Source organism: Centruroides vittatus, unplaced genomic scaffold (genome assembly GCF_030686945.1).
Source record: "Centruroides vittatus isolate TY-2023 unplaced genomic scaffold, ASM3068694v2 scaffold_2802, whole genome shotgun sequence".
Lineage (NCBI taxonomy): Eukaryota > Metazoa > Arthropoda > Arachnida > Scorpiones > Buthidae > Centruroides > Centruroides vittatus.
The window spans coordinates 1,630,451-1,649,510 of NW_027122693.1; the positions used below are offsets into that span (position 1 = coordinate 1,630,451).

Genomic DNA, 19,060 nt, shown 5'->3' on the forward strand with positions numbered 1-19,060 from the left:
TTACGCACATCATATTTGGATATATTTTTCATAATATTTAAAAAAATTCAATTATATTTTGTGTGGCAAACGAACAGATGTATAACACTAAATTCCTTTAGTGAGCGGGTTAAGATTTTCTTTAATGTAGATTTAGCAGCGGGAATGATTTTCCTTAAAGCTAATTTATTACTTTCTGAAGCAAAATCTCATTATCGCTCCTCCTATCTTAAATCCTAGTCTTAAAACTTGGTAAATGTATGTAACAAACATTATCTATAGAAAAATTGAGTAAACATCAAAGAAATTTCCAAATGAAGTCAAAATAAAAATAATACTGCACAAAGGAATGTAGACATATTGCTTTAATTAACAAAATAAGATTTGTCTTGCTTAAATAATAATTTATTTGTTGTAACTATTGCAAATTATATGTAAAACATATTCAAGAGTACAAAAATTTACTACAGACTTGTGTTTATAAATAATTTCGTATCACAAATACGTGTTTAAAAACGTTCTTACGTATTTACCTTCTAAATTAATTATTAAAGTAATTAAACTTCTTAAACTTTTTCCACTCATGATCCCCTATACAAAGGTACGTAAAATAGATATACGAATAAAATTACTTATTGATGATAGAACATAAAATAAATATTTGATACTGCAGGATACAGGGTATCGGTTTATCAAACATAAAAACTTATAATTATTTACATTTTTAAATTTATTAAAAGAAAGAAAAAAAAAACTATCATTCTTTGGAAAATTGTATTAAGACCAAACATTACTTACCTAATTTTACTCCTCCATCTAAAGTTAACAGAACATTTCCAGCTTTTAAGTCTCTATGAATGACTTTGTTTTTATGCAAAAAATCTAAAGCAACACATATTTCGTGGCATAGATAACGTATCTGAGGTTCGGAAAGAGGTTTTTCTAAATCTAACATGATGCTGTCTAATGCTCCTCCTTCGCAAAATTCTATTAACATCTGTAAAGACATACATTACAAGAAATTACAAGAAGCTTTATAAAATTTATAGTAATAAAACGTTTTCTTTTGAGTTTATTAATATTTTGAAATTCAATAATCTATATTTTACAGATTCCATTCAAAAACCCAGTGTGTGCGTGTCCAAGCTGGCCAAACTGTGGCTTGTGAGCCATAGTTTGGCCAGCGTGCGGGTCAAGAAGAGCCACGTGGCTCTTGACCCTTACTGTGGTTCCTATATACTTAGACAAATTTCTTTTTATAAACTTGATACATATTAATTAAACATGTATAATATTCTTAAGTTTTCTGATTATTATATAGTGTAATATACACAGAAATTGTAAGTGTAACTTGCAACTTAACCTTGAACAAGTAACTGAAAGCTTTGAATATATTCATAATGTTCAATTAGGTAAACAGTCAATTTACTCCATTACCATAAAGTACTAAAGAAACAGTAATATCTATAGCATTTTAACCATATATAATGTAGACAGATAACATGGCTCCTATCTATTTCATTTGGATTTAAAATAGATTATACTCTTTATACATTATTTTAAATAAACTAAAGCTCTAACAAATGCACTGAAATTACATTAAAACAATCAAAAACCAACATACAACAACTGTATTTCAGATAAAATATCATATTTATATATAAAAACAAACATTACGTCTTGCAGCTGCACTGTATATTAGAGTGCACCTGTTTATATAATAATTAAATACAAGATATAGAAATAATTATAATATCTTTCAAGTAATATTAAATCAAATATATAATTGCCAGATTAATTACGTAAAGACAAAAAAATCCAGCAACGACATCTAGAACCGAATGTGGAACTATATGTTATGATATTTTATTAAAAATGTTTTTTGTAATTAATTATTATAAAACAACAAAACGTTTAAGGTAAAGATGAGTTTTATAAAAAATTATAAATGCTAATAACAAGTAAAATCTAAATATAAACATCCACAAAAAACCCGATACATAGCAAGCCCTTCAACTGCCGTATATCCTTGAGCTATAATTTAGCAATAATAATGGCTCCCTGTAAGGCCAAATTTATTATAAGTTTAATTATTATTGCCAAATTATAGCCCAAAGATATACGGCAGTTGGAGGATTACAAGTGAAATCTTCATTAAGTCCAACCCTACTCAAGGTACGACACAACCTCTATCTATCTCCCCATCCTCTCAACCTTTAATCATCAAAATTTAATGGCAACGATCCCTCTAATACACAAAACTCTCTGTAAAATTTCAAAAATTTTTGACAAAAGACACAGACATTAAAGTGGGCAAACAAAATTGTGCCACCCCATACATACAAACATCCATACACACAGAAAAAACCCCAACTTTTTTGTATTAATATTCCTCAATGTTTAACAGTCCGGAGTCCAAAAATGTAATATCTGGAGGGTCATTTTTTGACCGACTGCCATACTTTCAGTATATACAGTATATAATAGCCAGGAAAGTAATATTAAAATCGTCGTCACGACACTTGTAGTGTTAGTAAGAATAAATAAAAAGATGCTAAATTCTTAAATTATTTTAAAGAACAACAATCAAAACTTACAAACTAAGAATTATAAATAAAATTTACGCTATTATTATTATAATATTTTTTCTTTATCTTCATTAAACACACTGAATTTTTTCAATGTCATTCTACTGTTTAATCTGGAGTTTTAAAATAAAACTAATACATTTTTAATTAAAAACCCGATTTTTTAAATGTTACAATACATTAAATTCAAGTCACTGTTAAAAAATACTTTCTTTAATAAACGCAAAGAACTAAGAGCCAAACTTTGAAATGTTTACATTAAATTCCAGTCACAACTTAATAGAAATGTGTCTTACAAAACACTAAAACAATCTTACGTCTTTTATTTTTGTATTGTCACGTTAATTCTTTCTTAGTTATTATTAATGTAATTAAAGTAAAAACAATCTTAACTTATTTAAAATAACTACTAAACTTTTATAATTAAAACCGAATAATAAATAGTTTGTTTTTAGTATTCATTATATACTGTATATCAGGAAAACATAAAACTGGCTCCGATATAATTTATTATTTCATTTAAATACGGAACAAATGAATATTCAAGGAAACAGATGTCGAAATATGTCACCTCTTGTACAGTAACATTTATATTAATTTTAATTTTATGCTAATGAGTGTTATTTCATCCACAAGTTTACAGAGGAGGTTCGTGTATTTTCCCGTACTGTGGCGTAATGCAAAATTTTCGGAGTTTTTCACAGTTTCTTCTACAAACTTGTATTTTCTAATTTATTCTCAGATAGGCAGTCATTTTCGTAAATTAGTACTTTAAAATTGCGGAATAATGACAGGAGAGAAAGGCCGCATTTGGAGTATCTTATTAAAAGTAAAGCCTGTGATTACCAAGAAATGATTAATTATAGGAGTCTCGACTCTTATAATTATTTTTTAAGTGGTAAAGTAGGTGAAATTTTAATTTATAAATTGTCATAAAACATTTGTATCCTTAAGAAAAATGTAGAGCCATCACAAACCTTATCTGCAAGTAATCATTCTGCAAGGAATTGTGTGTCTAATGATGGCAAAGTTATTTATCTAGCTGGATGTACATGCATGGTTGATACCCATTCTCTTCTTAAATTTTCATCACGTGAAAATGAATATAACTGGAATGGTTGAATACATGCATTAACTTCTACTGAATGAAAACAGTTTTTCCCATATACCAGTACTACTCCCTACTACTTCTCCATGTTCTGTGTCATCAAGACTCACTGTTGCACCTTGACCGATGCTCCGCACAAAGTCATGCGTTTTGGTGCTAGCTGTTGCTTGCACCTCAGCGCCCAGATGGGACAAGCCCCAACATCCCCTAAAACTATATCGTGAAGAGTCATGTGGATTACTCAAAGCCAGCATAGTCACGTGGGCTAAATAGTCAAACACGACAGTCTTAGCAGAGCGTGAAATGAGCGGTGTGACTTGTGATTATGTGTAACTGATTTTGGAAAGCTATATCTCGCAAAGAGTCACATTTAGCAGTATGGTTCCTTTGACTTTTTTACTCTTATGGACATACTTTACAGCTGTGTTATGGTCCCATCAGCACCATTCACATCTGCAATTGCAAGAATAGATGGACAATCTTGATGCATCATGTTTTCGTGTACGTTGCATACAGCTCCAAACCACTTATAAAGAACTCTATGGCTATTATGGCAACCAAACACTGCATATTTACCTAAATTGATATTATAAAACATGTTGCCAATGAAAAAGTAAAAATTGTAGACCTATGCTAACAACTAGCAGTAGCTTATTGGCTGCCAAGATGCTATCGTGTGGCAGAATTCAAAAGCACGTTCTGGAAACTTGTGGATACAGCGATATAAAAAATTAGGAAGATATAATCAAATTAAGAATTTTTTTTAATATTTTAAACTTACAAATAGACATTTATTATATAATAAATTATAATTAATTTATCTTCTAAATAAGGTAACAATGACTCTATAAATTAACGATAACTTCTAAATCTTCTTCTAGAAGACAAAAAATTTTTTAATTAAAACAGTTTTTTGTCTTCTGAAAAAAGAATTATAATAAATAATGTATCAATTTTCCTTGAAAAATGTATTATCGTAGAACCTACAAACAAATATACTACTTAATCTAGTAACCCATTCTAACTTAATGTATTTTAGAGATGGCCGAATGGCCGAACAGTTAGGGTGGCATTCTATCGCTGCGGAGGACTCGAGATCGAAAAACCCGAGGAATATTTCAGAAGCGGTCCACGTGAATATGTTGGGTTCTGTCCTTCGCCACATACAACAATTTCGCTCTTAATTATTAAAACCAATTAATATGAATTAACAAATTGCATACCCATAACTTGCTTTCGTAAAAAAATGCTTCGATCAATTCGACTATATTTGGATGCCTGCACTCTGTTAAAATATCTATCTCCACCATAAAATCTTCAAGGTCATCTTCACCTTTTAGCTCGCAGATTTTAGCAGCTGTCAACTGTCCCGTTTCTTTATTCTGAGCCTGAAATAAATAAAATATTAATATAAATTATGTTTAAAATATAATTAAACTGTAAGCAGAGCGTCATTCTATAAATAAAATTTTAAAATACTACTACTACTGCTACTACTTTACATAACTCGGAAGCTTTCGGCATACATCCATTTTAATCACGTACCTGTCTATAACCTGAATTACTAATTAATCAGTACAAAAAACTGTGATTAATGTTTGCTTATTCAAATTAATTAATTATAAAAGAAATCTATAAAATCTCTAATCTAATAACTATTGAAATGTCAATGTCCCTATAAAAATGAAATTTATACAATTAAACTTACAAATTCTACTACAAATATATTAATTAATTTTTATTTCCAATAAACTCTATTACTTTGTATAAAAATATATTAGAAAAACTAGTTGTCAATGTTAAAAATTCATAAATATAGTTAATAAATTTATCTATTATGTTTGGAAAATTTCATAAATAGTAAGGTTAACTGTTATTAGAAATATTTAAGGACTTAAAAGTATAAATTTAACATTTTTATACATATTTAACATGCATAATTGTAATTCATTTTGGGGCTGAAATGATCAAAGTGCAGACCTATACATTCCCATTGTCATCCGTCTGTCCTTTGTTAATCTGTAGAATGAACACTCTCTGGAACCTGTAACCAGCGCGTAATGCGTATATATTGTATATCACGGGTGATAAATGTTTTCAAACAAGCACGTTGCTCAGGTCAACCGGTTAAGGAATTTCCTGGACGGAGTGTATGTTATTCGGTGCGATCGGGTGTCATTCCGCCGAAGCGGGTCCTGCCTGACATGCGCGGTCATGCACTGGAGGAGGTAGGTGCAGGTTGTCACTTGTGATATACAATATATACGCGTTATGCGCCGGTTACAGGTTTCAGAGAGTGTAGATTTCACCCCAGTGCTCAAGTTGGAATCATTTCTGTTCTCTAGAATGAAGTTAGATAGATGAAAATTAAGACCAGATATGGAAATCTTAGGGGCAAAGGTCCCAATTCAGTATATACAAATTCTGGTCTCGAGTGTAAAATTTTAAAATTAACATATGATTAAAAATTGTGGCTCAGCATTGTGATGGGCCACAATTTTATCTTTACATTTGATTTTCAGTAATTACATTAACTTTAAAAAGAATAAATTAACAAATTTAAGTACGATAGACTCTACTGCATTTTTTTACATTCTATGATGAGTTTGAAATTAAATTTTAATATACTTTAGAAAGGAAAAATTTTTCAATAATAAAATTTAGTTAGATAAGTTAGAAAAACAATACAAATACAACAAAATATAAACGTTCATCAGTTCTACATTTGTTCTTCTCGATACATAAAACAACTTTCCGTTTTAATACTGCATCGTAATGTCACCTCGAAAGTTTGTCTCCTATTATCCGACCAGAGAATTTGTAAGAAAACACCTCGAGACTCAAGCCTTTTATAAAGTTAAATTTACAAATGTAAAATAAAAAGTATCTACTTCAAGAAAAGTAAGTATCGTATTATTGACGATTAATCTTTTATTATAAACTAATGCAGCTATTTAATAACTGCAATAAATGTAACTTTACTCATTATTTTATGTATCAATTTATGTTTCTTTATACATAATACAATAATAATATAATTAATTTGAATATAAACCATATTCGACCAAGTCGGTCCAATCATTCTTATCTAGCAGTTGGTTATTTAAATGCATATATGGATTCAGAGTAGAAATATCAGGGCACGTGCCATCAGAAAATACATTCACAAATGTTTTAATATAATCTAAATTTATATATTTTTAAGTTACTTTTTAGAACAGGCTTGGCCATTTATTATTCTAATTCTTTTATAAAAGTTTATTATATAATCTTATAAAATTATATTGCAAAAACATAGTTATGTTTATCAGTTGCATGAAATTGTTGTTACTGTCCTTCATTTTGGTAAGGATAGTAAGACACAAACAGCAGCATATATCTTTTAGCATAACAAAAACAAATTTTATTTTCATTTACTATATGAATCTCACAAGTTTTGCTTCTCTTCGGCACACTCATTTTGCACATAATTGAAATTGTTTAGGATAAACAAAAGATAGAAACATTTTTAAAATGACATAAGATACTGAAATAATTAATTTGGTGCCCTGTCTACCATTTTTTCCCTAGATGTGTCACTGGTTATATATAACATTTGTTTACATCTGATATAAAAGGTAGCTTAAAAAGTTCCTGCAATTATGCTGGGTTAATCAATTAAAGGCAATGAAAAAGAGAATATGTAATGCATGTCTTAGTTAATTAATTAAACATGTCAAGAATAGAGAAACGTGTTCAAACAAAACTGCACTTGCTGCAAAGATGACGACAGTTTCCATTCACTGAAGGTTGTGTTAGTGAGACATCATGAAACAGAGTCTGGCGAAAATGTCTGTGAAAAACAACATGCAAATATCAAATTTTGAGTGTTATTGGAGAAAAACCCTCTGAGACCTTGAAGATGTTTCAGGATGCCTAATGTTGAATCTGCCATGAAGCATTCTCAAATTTATTGAGTGGCAAAAACACTTTCGTGCGGGACGAAAAAACTGATGATTTGTGAAGTGGTTTCTGTCGAAATACAACTGACACTTTCTCCTCAAAGTGTCAGTTGTATGAGAGATTGTGAGGTCAGACAGCCAGCAGCCAATTCAGCAGATTGCCAAGACAACAGGAATTTCAGTTGAAAGTTGTCATTCCATCCTGCATGATCAATTGAACATGCACCATGAATGCTCGCAGCAGGCTTCATGTGATATCTACCTCTTCCTTCAGTTGAAAGAAGCCATCAAGGGATGCCACTTCAAGAATGTGGATGAGGTTATACAGAGTGTAACACATGCATTACAGGTGATGTCACAAGATGGCTTCCAAGAATGTTTTCAGCAGCCATACCGGCACTGACAAAAGTGTGTGGTTGCGAAAGGACGATACTTTGAAGGACACTTGTCAATTGTATGCATACTTTTGAGTAATAAAACAATTCCGGAAACTTTTTCAACCTTGTATGTTAATTTCCACATGCAGTAGTATCACAATCCACGAAAACTGTAAATTAATCCATTACTTTTCTTACAATGTAATTCATAAAATAAAAGTTTAAAAGAATAACATGTATTACAAAATGATTTGTTTCTGTTGACTTTTATCATTTAAAACTTCCAATGTGAGACAAACCATTCATATTAAAGTGTATCTATAATAATAGACATTTTTATTCTTAACAGGCTTTTATTTTACTATTTTAGACTAAAAATTATAAAGAAATTTTTAATCTAAAATAGTCAACATTATCTATTTTATCTAAGTTTACAGTTATTGGAGGTAGCATCGGTCCAATTACCCTGGATAATCAATGGTTCTACTGTATTTTTTATTATATGTAATTAATAAAAATCACCTCAAGTCCTGTAAAAGGAAATACACCAAGACTCAGAAACCGTAAGCAAAATATAAATGCTTGTTTCAATTAAAAAAAAAAAAAAGAACCGCAGAAATTCGAAACCATTTACAGATAATATCATTGGTATATAAGTTTCTTTCATTAATTTCTATGTATTTATAATCTAATAAAAATTCTTATCGCAACATCTACTTAATGTTTAAAATGTATACTGAAAACAAAAAGGAAGTTAAAAATACTTAGAAAAAGAGGAAAAGGGAATAATACTAAAATGAAAATTATAAATCATTTTATGAATTTTATATGTATATATTTATTTATTTTTATTTACTTTACAAATTTATTGTTCAGTTATTAATTAAGCCCTTGATCATGGTCGGTCAAAGCTCCCGGGTGATGCATTTTACAGCATTGAATAGAATAAAAGAGCTGGATTACATAAAACACATTGCCAGGGAGGAGGATACCCAACAAACACGATCAAGGGCATAATTTATTGTTTATTCTTATACATTCAATACATACTAAATTCTAAAATTAATTGCTTTAAGTTTAAAACAGTGATAATTCAATATATAAAATTAGAGTTAAAAACTTGTAAAGATTTTTAATTATTAAAGGAGATTTGTTTCTTTATATGCAGTCATCTGTTAAGATGGTATCCATCATTACGGTTAAGTCATACGGCAGAAATAGAGAACCTGTGGCATGCGTACCCAGAGCGGCACATTAGAGAAATCATCTGGCACGTAATGTATTGTACAATTTCCATTTAACTACTCATGTTTTTCAATCTCCTTTTAGTTTATCACCTGATCATCCTGTTTTTGAATCAGCTTCTTTACGTTTATTCTAATTAAAACATATTCAGTTAATTTCTTTGAATATCATTATTCAATGTTCAAAACTTTGACACACAGAGATTTTTTGTGCACTCTGTCTTCCAACACCCTCTTAAGTCTTCTTTGCCTCGAAGGCAACAGAAGACGACTCAATTCAACCACTGGTTTAAATGAAGAATACCTTGAGAACATTATGAAGAGGTTAATGAAAAAAAAGTTATTAATATATAGTGGCAACACAAATGTTTTCTATAAAATATATAGTGTATATGCTGTTCAGATATAGAAAACCACTCTCTCTGTGACTGATAATTCATACTATAATTTGGATTCTATTCAAGGGTTTAGGTTTGTTTGTTTGCATATGGCAACATGACACGTTAAAAATCTAGATAAGAGATGCTTCCCGAGAGGAATTTTTACGGACAAATCCCTATTTGGGTGTTACAAATGCAAACAAAGCCCAGGAAACTCCAGCATGTTGCTAGACATAAACCCACAACAAGTGTTCAGTGGTGTTATCCATTTGGTCACAGGCCGGCTCAAGCATTTAGGAATCACAGCTACTATGCTTTACAGTGCATAAAGTGTCTAACAATGCTAATTTTTGTAATCGCTATTGAAATTTGTTATAGTTTTACACAGTCTAAATATGAATAAAATTTAATATTAATTAAAACACATTTAAAGTTTAGATTGTATACCATTTTAATAATTTCAAACCCTATTACTCATCCTTGAAAATACTTTATCAAATTTATTATATTGCGAAAAAACATTACCTTTTTTCAATAACGGAAACTGGTGGAAAAGATTATTTTTTATGCTGTAAACTAATTTATTTATTTATTGATGTCAAGGAAATTTAAATATAAAAAAAAACCTTTGGATTAAAATGTAAGTTACTAAGATAAATGAACTATCAACATTTAGAATGTTTATTTTTAATCATCTTATGAATATTTATGTAAATTAATGACTTTAGGTAGCATTATACATTTGCCACATTTCATTTTTGATAGAACAGATGTGAACGAAGTTATCTATCTGATTAAGTTTGTAAAATGTAGAGCAAAAAACCGTTCATACATGTCTAATTGATGAAGCAATTCCTGATAAGCATAAAAGCTTAGAAACATTGGAGTTTATTTGTATAAGAATACAGGGATACAATAAAGTCTGGAAACATAGGTGAATAAATACACATAATAAATAGGTTATTTACATTACAATACATAACATGTTCAACGCATTGTCCCTCATTAGTAATGCACAGTTCAATGCATTGCTAATGACTCATTCCCTTCATTATTAAAATAAAATACAGTCAACTTGCATTAATACAGATCGCTAGGGAAACACACCAGATAGTTTGCTTTATGAAAAATTCATATTAAAGACTTTGAAAGTCAAGGTTTATTTACAAAAACATTAATGTTCTAAATGATTTTCCAACCAATGCAAATTAGCACGTGCATGGGATCGCATCTATTTAAAGGAGTGGGTGCCCTTAAACTTTAACTCTTATTCTCAGAGTACGGCAGAATAGTCGGCTAAAACCAGATGTTTGAATTACTCTATAATCCAGGTTTGTTATCCTTTATACTTGTTGGAGATAAATGGTATGTGAATTGTTTACAGCATTTTGTTAAAGAGACGTGACGGTAATAAACTTTTTGCATACAATTGGAGATTGAACCCATCTTTGCTCGCTAGGAAGAGAATTATTCTACTCAAAATGGAACATTTATTAAAATATTACTTTTTATCGTTCACACTGAAAAGTGTAACGAGCAACCATCTTGAGGGTTATAAAGGTAATTTATAGTTTAATTTAACAAATTTTGGTAAAATTTTTGTTCAGTTTTAAGTTCATTGCATGAAAATTAACATTGTGACAATGGCATTTTGCCAGGGCAACATCAAAATTTTCTTGCATTAAAGCAAACTTTGCTTTATCGGTGTTCATTTTAAAACCGATGGACTGTATTATTATTTATGTTTCCAGACTTTATGGTCATCCTGCACTTTATTCTTTGATAAAACAATAAATACAAATTTTAAAAAACCATTTTCGTATTTAACATTGTCAATTAAATATTCAATCTATATATTTATATTAAAAAAAGTCTATAACATTTCCTTAATAACACAGGATATAAATGCATGAACTGTATAATTTTAATAAAATAAAAACTATAAGACCTTATCTGATTAAATTTTCAGGCAATTTATATGATAATGAAAGTATAATGTAGAAAACCAATGTTAATGTAATTCAATACTATTGAATCCAAATTACTAAGTTACTAACCCAGTAATATTTAGCAGATTATTTAAATTTAAACTCAATATTTTATCAAATAATTATTCGATGACCTTCGGAGAAACAAAATTTAAACTAGGAGATATGAAGATTTTTTCACTTAATTGCATGTTATTACATCATACTATATTAATCATAGGCTGAATCATATTCACTCAAGAAAAAAATTATTTAAAAACTTGTTTAGTGAATATTCCATATTTTATATCATCACCTTTTATTAAATAAAGAATAATTTATTATTTAATATTAACACAATTAAAATATTATATATTTTAATGGGATTTATTTATTGTTCACTATACAGGGTGGTATTATTGTTTTAGTGACATCACCTGTACAAATAAATAAATAATTCAAACAATAAAATATTCATTTTATTGTTCTTTGAAATGCTTTTGTTTTTTTAAGGAATTAAAATATGAAGAGCCCTTTTCTTACAATTTTATAAATGTTTTGGGTTAATGTTACCCCTGGTGCCAAGATGGCGGCTCGTCTCTGATTCCAGCAAGGAAACGGTGGGACGCACGTTCGAACCTAACCTAACCTATTCTAATAAATTACCATAATTATTAGCAACCAAATTATTAGAATAGGTTAGGTTAGGTTATAATGTGCGTCCCACTGTTTCCTTGCTGAAATCGGAGACGAGCCGCCATCTTGGCACCAAGGGTAACGTTAACCAAGTTTTGTACATGTAAATTAATTGTGGGTAATTCCAACAGAAGCCAACTAAAGGGAGGATAAAACTCCAGCTCCAGCATTACCTTACAAGGAAAGGTCTATTGTAAGATGTATTCTTCGTTAAATATGGAGCTTCGCGAACATCTTAATGATCTTTCAAATATTTTTTTAAGAAATTAAAATACGACAAGGTCCCTTTTTATAACTTTTTAATGAAACCAAATGATTGCCAGATTAAATCAGGCTACTTTACTGCTACTATTAATAATTACTCAGTATTTAATTATTAGCAGTAGAGTTAAGGTAGCTTGATTTATATCTGGTAGTCATTTGGTTTTGTTATAAAGTGTTTGGTTTGAGATTATCATTGTTATTTATTATATTAATGTATTAGTTAAGTATAAGTGAAAATATAATAATACAAATGTATCTTTTCAAAACGTGACAAATAACATTTTTATTTCCTGTTACGAAGGCAAAAGGTGCTATTAATCATGCTTTTAAAGTTAATATATTGTTTATTTGTATTATTGAATATTTTTATCGACTTTAAAAAAAATAATCTTCAAGTATTAGTCATCCAACCTACAGATAAGTGACTAATACCTCATTCTATGCATTTAGGTTATAGAACAGCCTTTTAATTTACATAATCAATAGTTATATAAATTTTTATTTTTTAATATAAATCAAAAATTTTATTGAAATATTAATTATTTGTCATATTAATACGTAAATAATAATGTATATTATGACAATAAAATCATAATTTAATGAAAATTTATATAATGCATTTCATAGTTTAAAGCTTTCTATAGAATATTTGGACCTTCAACTTAATAATATTTTCAATTTCATAAATATTTCTTCCTTTACATTTTATCAAGTAAGATTTCATCAGTATCATTTTATCATGTTGAAATCGTATTCTAAGAAACCATAAATAAAATATAAATTTCAAATATTAAATATTAATAAAATAATTTCAAATCACCAAGAAAGTAGTGATCTCAAATTACTTTATTAAGACTATATATGGTATATAGTTAAAAACAATATATAGGGTCTTCCAAAATGAATGCTACCATTTTAAATTACTGGAATTACGTTAATTATTATCCGAGAAGTATGTGACGTACGGTACACCAGTCGACGGAATAACTCCGAGTTTCAATTCTCATCTGCATCCAAACATCTTATCAACTGCTACCATAAACAAAAATGGCCACTCTGCAATAGAGAAAGCATTTTCCATTGTTCTGCATTCATTGCTCATCATTTTGCAACATGAGAAATATGGAAGAATTTGTGTCTGCTATGGGAGAAGTGACAATGGATAAGCTGTAACAAGTATAGGAAGAATTTGAGTATTGGTTGGATACTCAAATTCCATTTGCCGTGCCAACTGATACTCAAATTCCATTTGCCATGACACAAGGTGTACATGCATTGAGAAATTGTAATGGGCAAATGTAAACTCAGACAGTTTTCAATGTTTTAATGTACATTACAACATTCTTGGATAATAATTAACGTAAATAAACATCGTCATCAAATCCGACATATTTTAAAGCTATCGTCCAACCAAAGCTGAATATTATCAGGATAGATATGGCTATAATATTAATAATTTATAAGACAGTTTGGCATTAGGCATTAGTTAGGCATCATCTCTTAATAAATTATTATTATTATAGCCATTTCTAGCCCGATAATATTCGGCTTTGGTCTGACTATAGCTTTAATGATTAACATAACTAGAATAATTTAAAACGATAGCATTCTTTTTAATTGTTAAGTAGACAGAGTGCATTGCTAAAATTGTCGTAAACCATTACATAAATAAATCAATCAAAATTAAAGAAATTAATACATTTTATGGAAAATCATGTATTTTATTAAAAACAATAATAATAATAATATATTCCATTCAACCTAAACTGCGAATCATATACATTTTGAATCTGATTCATAACCAGTAGAATAATACTTTCAAGTAGGATATTTATCAAAGTGAATAAATATTATGATGCTTTTTGTTATGTAAATGAATCTCATAGTGTAACGTGACTATGATGTGAGTAATAATAAAAACATGGTTTCAAAAGTATAAAGTACTGTAAAAACTAACCTAACTTAATTACGCAATTTTAAACATTAATAGAAAAAGATTGTTTATCATAAATAACTGAAGTGCAGAGTGTGTTCCATTCAGTGTCCTGTATACATCAATATTCTCGTAAATATTCTGCAACAAATAAAAATCTCAGCCTTGGTAATCATTGTCCATAACTATTCCTTAAATGCAATTATATTTGAAGAAAAATATATCTTGTAGTAAATTTCATGTTCCACAAAATCCAATATAAAGAAATCCAAAATTTAAATCTGCAAATTACGGCACTTAGGAGATGCGCCTTCGTCGGTCGATGCCGCGTGGAAAATTTCCAATTGAGAAATATTATTGCGTATACATGAACACGAAGTTAATTACAACTTCTTGAAAACGACATCAGGTTTGTCTTCAAACTGCTGACGTATTAATCCCAATTTCAACAAATGATAGAAAATTTTTATAATTGTTGTTTGTGTATATGAATCTTACAATTGGTAAAAACACAAAAATCTTTTAGTAGTCTTTTGCATGTTTAATCATGATGTAAGATTCTTTACTTTCTCAAAGATATTCATTTTAATTACTAAACTTTTCATAAACATGAAACATAACCTGATTAATGAAACATATGTTTCACAATAGTCACGATATTAGTCAACTTATTATAAAAATATCTAAAACATAACTGTTTATTGTTAGATATATATCACAATAACTGCTGACAATAAAGCCAGAAAGCAAAGCATTTCATTTTGATGTTATAAATTCAGCTCTTGACAAGTGCAATATGCTAACTTTATCAGATTTCACTGGTAAACCTGCTGTATAACATGGTTTCCTCCTTGACGTTTAAGAAAAAGTTTAAATAGTTAATAAAGATATAACTTGTGTTGACAATTTGTCAATACTACTTCAGAAGAAAATTCAATAAGGAGCTATGAATTCTTTCTCAATTCATAGTTCCTTGTTGAATTTTCTTCTGAATCATCAATGAGCAGTTATAAATCCTATTCAATGAAATTTCATAGTATAAAACATCTTTCACGATATAAATCATAACTGTTATTTCTCATTTGTCATTATAAATTAGCATTGTTAAACATTTTCAATGATAACGATTCACCAGTTAAAAATAATTTAAGTATTTTTTTACATTCTTATAATAAAATAAATGTAAAATAATTGGGATATGCTGATTACGATATCAAACTGAAGATATAATTATAATGTCTTTAGCTTATTAACAAACATAATTATAATGTCACATTAACATAACAATTATAATGTCTTCAGATTATTCCAATTACCTATAAACTTCAGACTTGTATAGCTACAAATGTGAGAATCTGAAAGCAATGACAACAACACTTGGTTGATAGGAAAGCTAGGACAAGAAAGAAACAAACCATACTATCAGTTTTCATTAAAGTAAACCCTGATGAAAGGCACAAGACCAATTGAAAATTTCAATATTTTAAAATCTATAGGAAAATTTGAGACAGCATGCATGCTTACTTGAATAAAAAAACTCAAATAATGGGGCTTGCATTTAAAAGTTGTGAAATTTTGTAAGAAGGATTTTTCAAATTCTCCAACAGTGTTAAATCAAAACCGGTATGGGCAATATCCCCAATTTTCAAACTGTCTTGTACAAGTGCCACGTTCTACAAGGGATATCTCTATCTATATTTTCATAAGTGTTAAGTAATGCTAAATAAAGACTAATTTCAAGAATTATTAAACTTTTGAATATCAATCTCTCACAAAAATACTTTCTGCAATTTCTGTGGGTTATGTAAAAAGATCTAAATACTAATTATATCATTTTAAAGACTGAAAACTGCTAAAACATGTTTTAATATCCATTCGATTACTGAACTGTTCACGTTTATTCAATTAAAATTATGCAGTTTCAATTGAATTCCCAAAAATTTCTAAAATTAGTTTTTATAAATGCTCTTCTATTATAATTATCTTCCTTAAATACATGGTGTAAAGAAAAAAATCCATTGTATTTTGAAGCAGAAAAATTTCTTTTCTTAGTAAAAAAAAAATTTACTGAGGAATTTCCTTGTGCTCGGTTATTTTATATTAGAATGTATAGAAATATCACTATACTTATATCCATTTTCTTGAAGAATATAATGAATCATTGTCCCTCTAAGTTTTATTATCTACCTGAATGTAATGACAATATTTTATTATCTGAATTTTGAAAGCCTATTGTAATGCAATTTTATATCTTTACATAAAACTTGACAAAGAATAACTATAAAAAATTTCACAGGGCTAATGAAATTTATATTTAATTCTTAGTTACATTAAAGTAAACTATTTGGCAAATACCACTGTAAATATATATTAAAAATCATTATCAAAAATTTTAAATACTGAAATGCTTTAGAGTTTGAGAATAAACACTTAGCCAATACTGAAAAGTTTCTGATATTTTAATGTATATTTGTTTGTCTTCAGATAAAGTAAAATTAAAATACATGGTTTCTTACTTTGCATAAATCTTAGTCAAATATTGATTAAAGCTTAAAATTTAGCAAAATCTAATTAAGCATCTTCATTTATATTAATAACAACCGAGTGTAATATATTTCCTTATCAGTTCCACTATCTTTTCCATACCTGTAATATATTTGTGTAGAAACTGCTAGCATCTGTCTTCCTATCTGACTCAGTCATCTTAAGAGTAACACATCTGGTTTTTACAGCCTCTACTTTCGGGAATAAGTGACTAAATATCCCTCACTAACTCTACCCTTATGATGCTATATTTTTCCTTATTTAGACAATGGATCTTTGATCTTGTGGATCCAGGATGCACTTACGTTACTGTTTATTGTCTGATTTGGTATCAATTCCCTATCAGTCAAGACAGTCAATGTGACAAGCGTACTATCCTTCTTTCCCTTCATTTTATATCTTTATCCTCACTCTACTCCTACATAGTGATCTTACACTAATTATTTGTTAAAAGAAACTGGAATATTTAAACAAATTCAAAATTTTAATGAATAAAATTCATATATTTGATAATACTTTTAGATAAACTGTGCCTCTTTGTATTTTGTGTTAGAAGTAATTTCCATAATAGGAAACAAAAATGTTAACATACTCTGCTAGTTTCTCCTTTGCAAATTATATTATACTATTTTCTGCTTTTAATACTATTCAAATTGCTATTCTTCTTACTCTACTCTTCTGCTTATTGAGGTTTTAAAAATATAGTTTTAAAGTCCCATATGTAAAAACTATGTTTTCAAGACTCCAGTAACAGAAGAGTAGATTTTCTAACACTATGGAGTTAATTTTCTCCTATGTTTTTATCTAAGTTTTATTTATTACTATGTTTTTGTTTTATATAATTTTATTCTGTTTAGACACATAATTCTGTGTTTCCAAGAAGTTAAATCTTGACTTACAATGATAGCTTTTTATATCTTCTTACTACAGATATAGTAAAGGTATATAAAATATATATATCATTCTTCTACCCTATTTTTTTAAGTTGGCAGCATTTCAATTCCATGTTTCATAACACACTATTGGACAGAATAATAAATATGTAAAAATAATTTAAATAAATAATGATATAAAAACTAAGAAAAGAATAAGTAAAATAATGCAAATACAATATTTTTGAATTAAACGATTAAAAATTTAAATTGAGATGAATATTCATTAAATTCGCAATGCTTGCCAATTCGTGCGATTTTTTCACTACATAAAAAAACATTAACGCTTTTTAATTGGCTAAAAAAAATCACACAAATTTATTTTTAAATCGACGAACTGAATGCGATTTTCTTAGCCAATTAAAAGGCATTAAAGTTTTCATCACAAAATTTCCATGTAATAATTGCATATGTTTGGTAGTGAAGTAGAGTATAGAATAAATCATATTATACAGTTTTAAAATCAAAATATTCAATATAAATAATTAAAAATTTAAAAACTATATTAATAAAAATGCTCATTTTACACTAACATTTTTTTAATGTGATTTTTAATTATTAAAACTTCCGTCAAATCTTAAAACCTCTAAACCGTTAAATATTCACAATAATAATTGATCAAATACTTGAGAATTTATATAAAAAAAAACAAAGCACAAAACGTTTTTCCCTTTTGGTCGACTACAACTAATGAAAGTAATAATTATTTTACAAAATAAAAGTATTTTTTGCTGAATTTATTAGTAATGATTCATAAGTTTTCTAAATCCTAACATGTTTTACTATTGACCAAGCTTGTCCTTATGATGTGATTCATCATTCTTTGTAATACCGTACAATTAAAAAAAACTCACTTTAGCTAATTATAAAAATATTCTTAAACTATTTTATATCAAAAATGCTATTTTCTTAATCAATAAAAAAGAGAAACTATAGAGAAGGAATAACGACGGAGATTAAAGATCCGTAATCTTCTATATAGAAACATTTACGCACACTTCGGTATTTAAAATTATGAAATTGCACTAACAATATTTATTTTTAATAAACTAGCATATATATCTTTAAAATATTGTATAAATGGCTTTAAGAAATAATCAGTTAAAG

The 19,060-nt window shown here is 28.3% G+C and overlaps 1 protein-coding gene across 2 annotated transcripts in view; it reads right to left on the reverse strand.

Annotated features, from left to right (window-relative positions):
* LOC136987838 (STE20-like serine/threonine-protein kinase) overlaps positions 1-19,060 on the reverse strand; it is a 53,804-nt gene that overhangs the window by 33,676 nt on the left and 1,068 nt on the right. For both annotated transcript variants that reach the window (XM_067285587.1, XM_067285588.1), the window contains exons 2-3: positions 4,899-5,063; positions 778-976 (exon numbers count right to left, since the gene is read on the reverse strand). In XM_067285587.1, the coding sequence (XP_067141688.1) occupies positions 778-976; positions 4,899-5,063 (364 nt within the window). The remainder of the gene's footprint in view (positions 1-777; positions 977-4,898; positions 5,064-19,060) is intronic.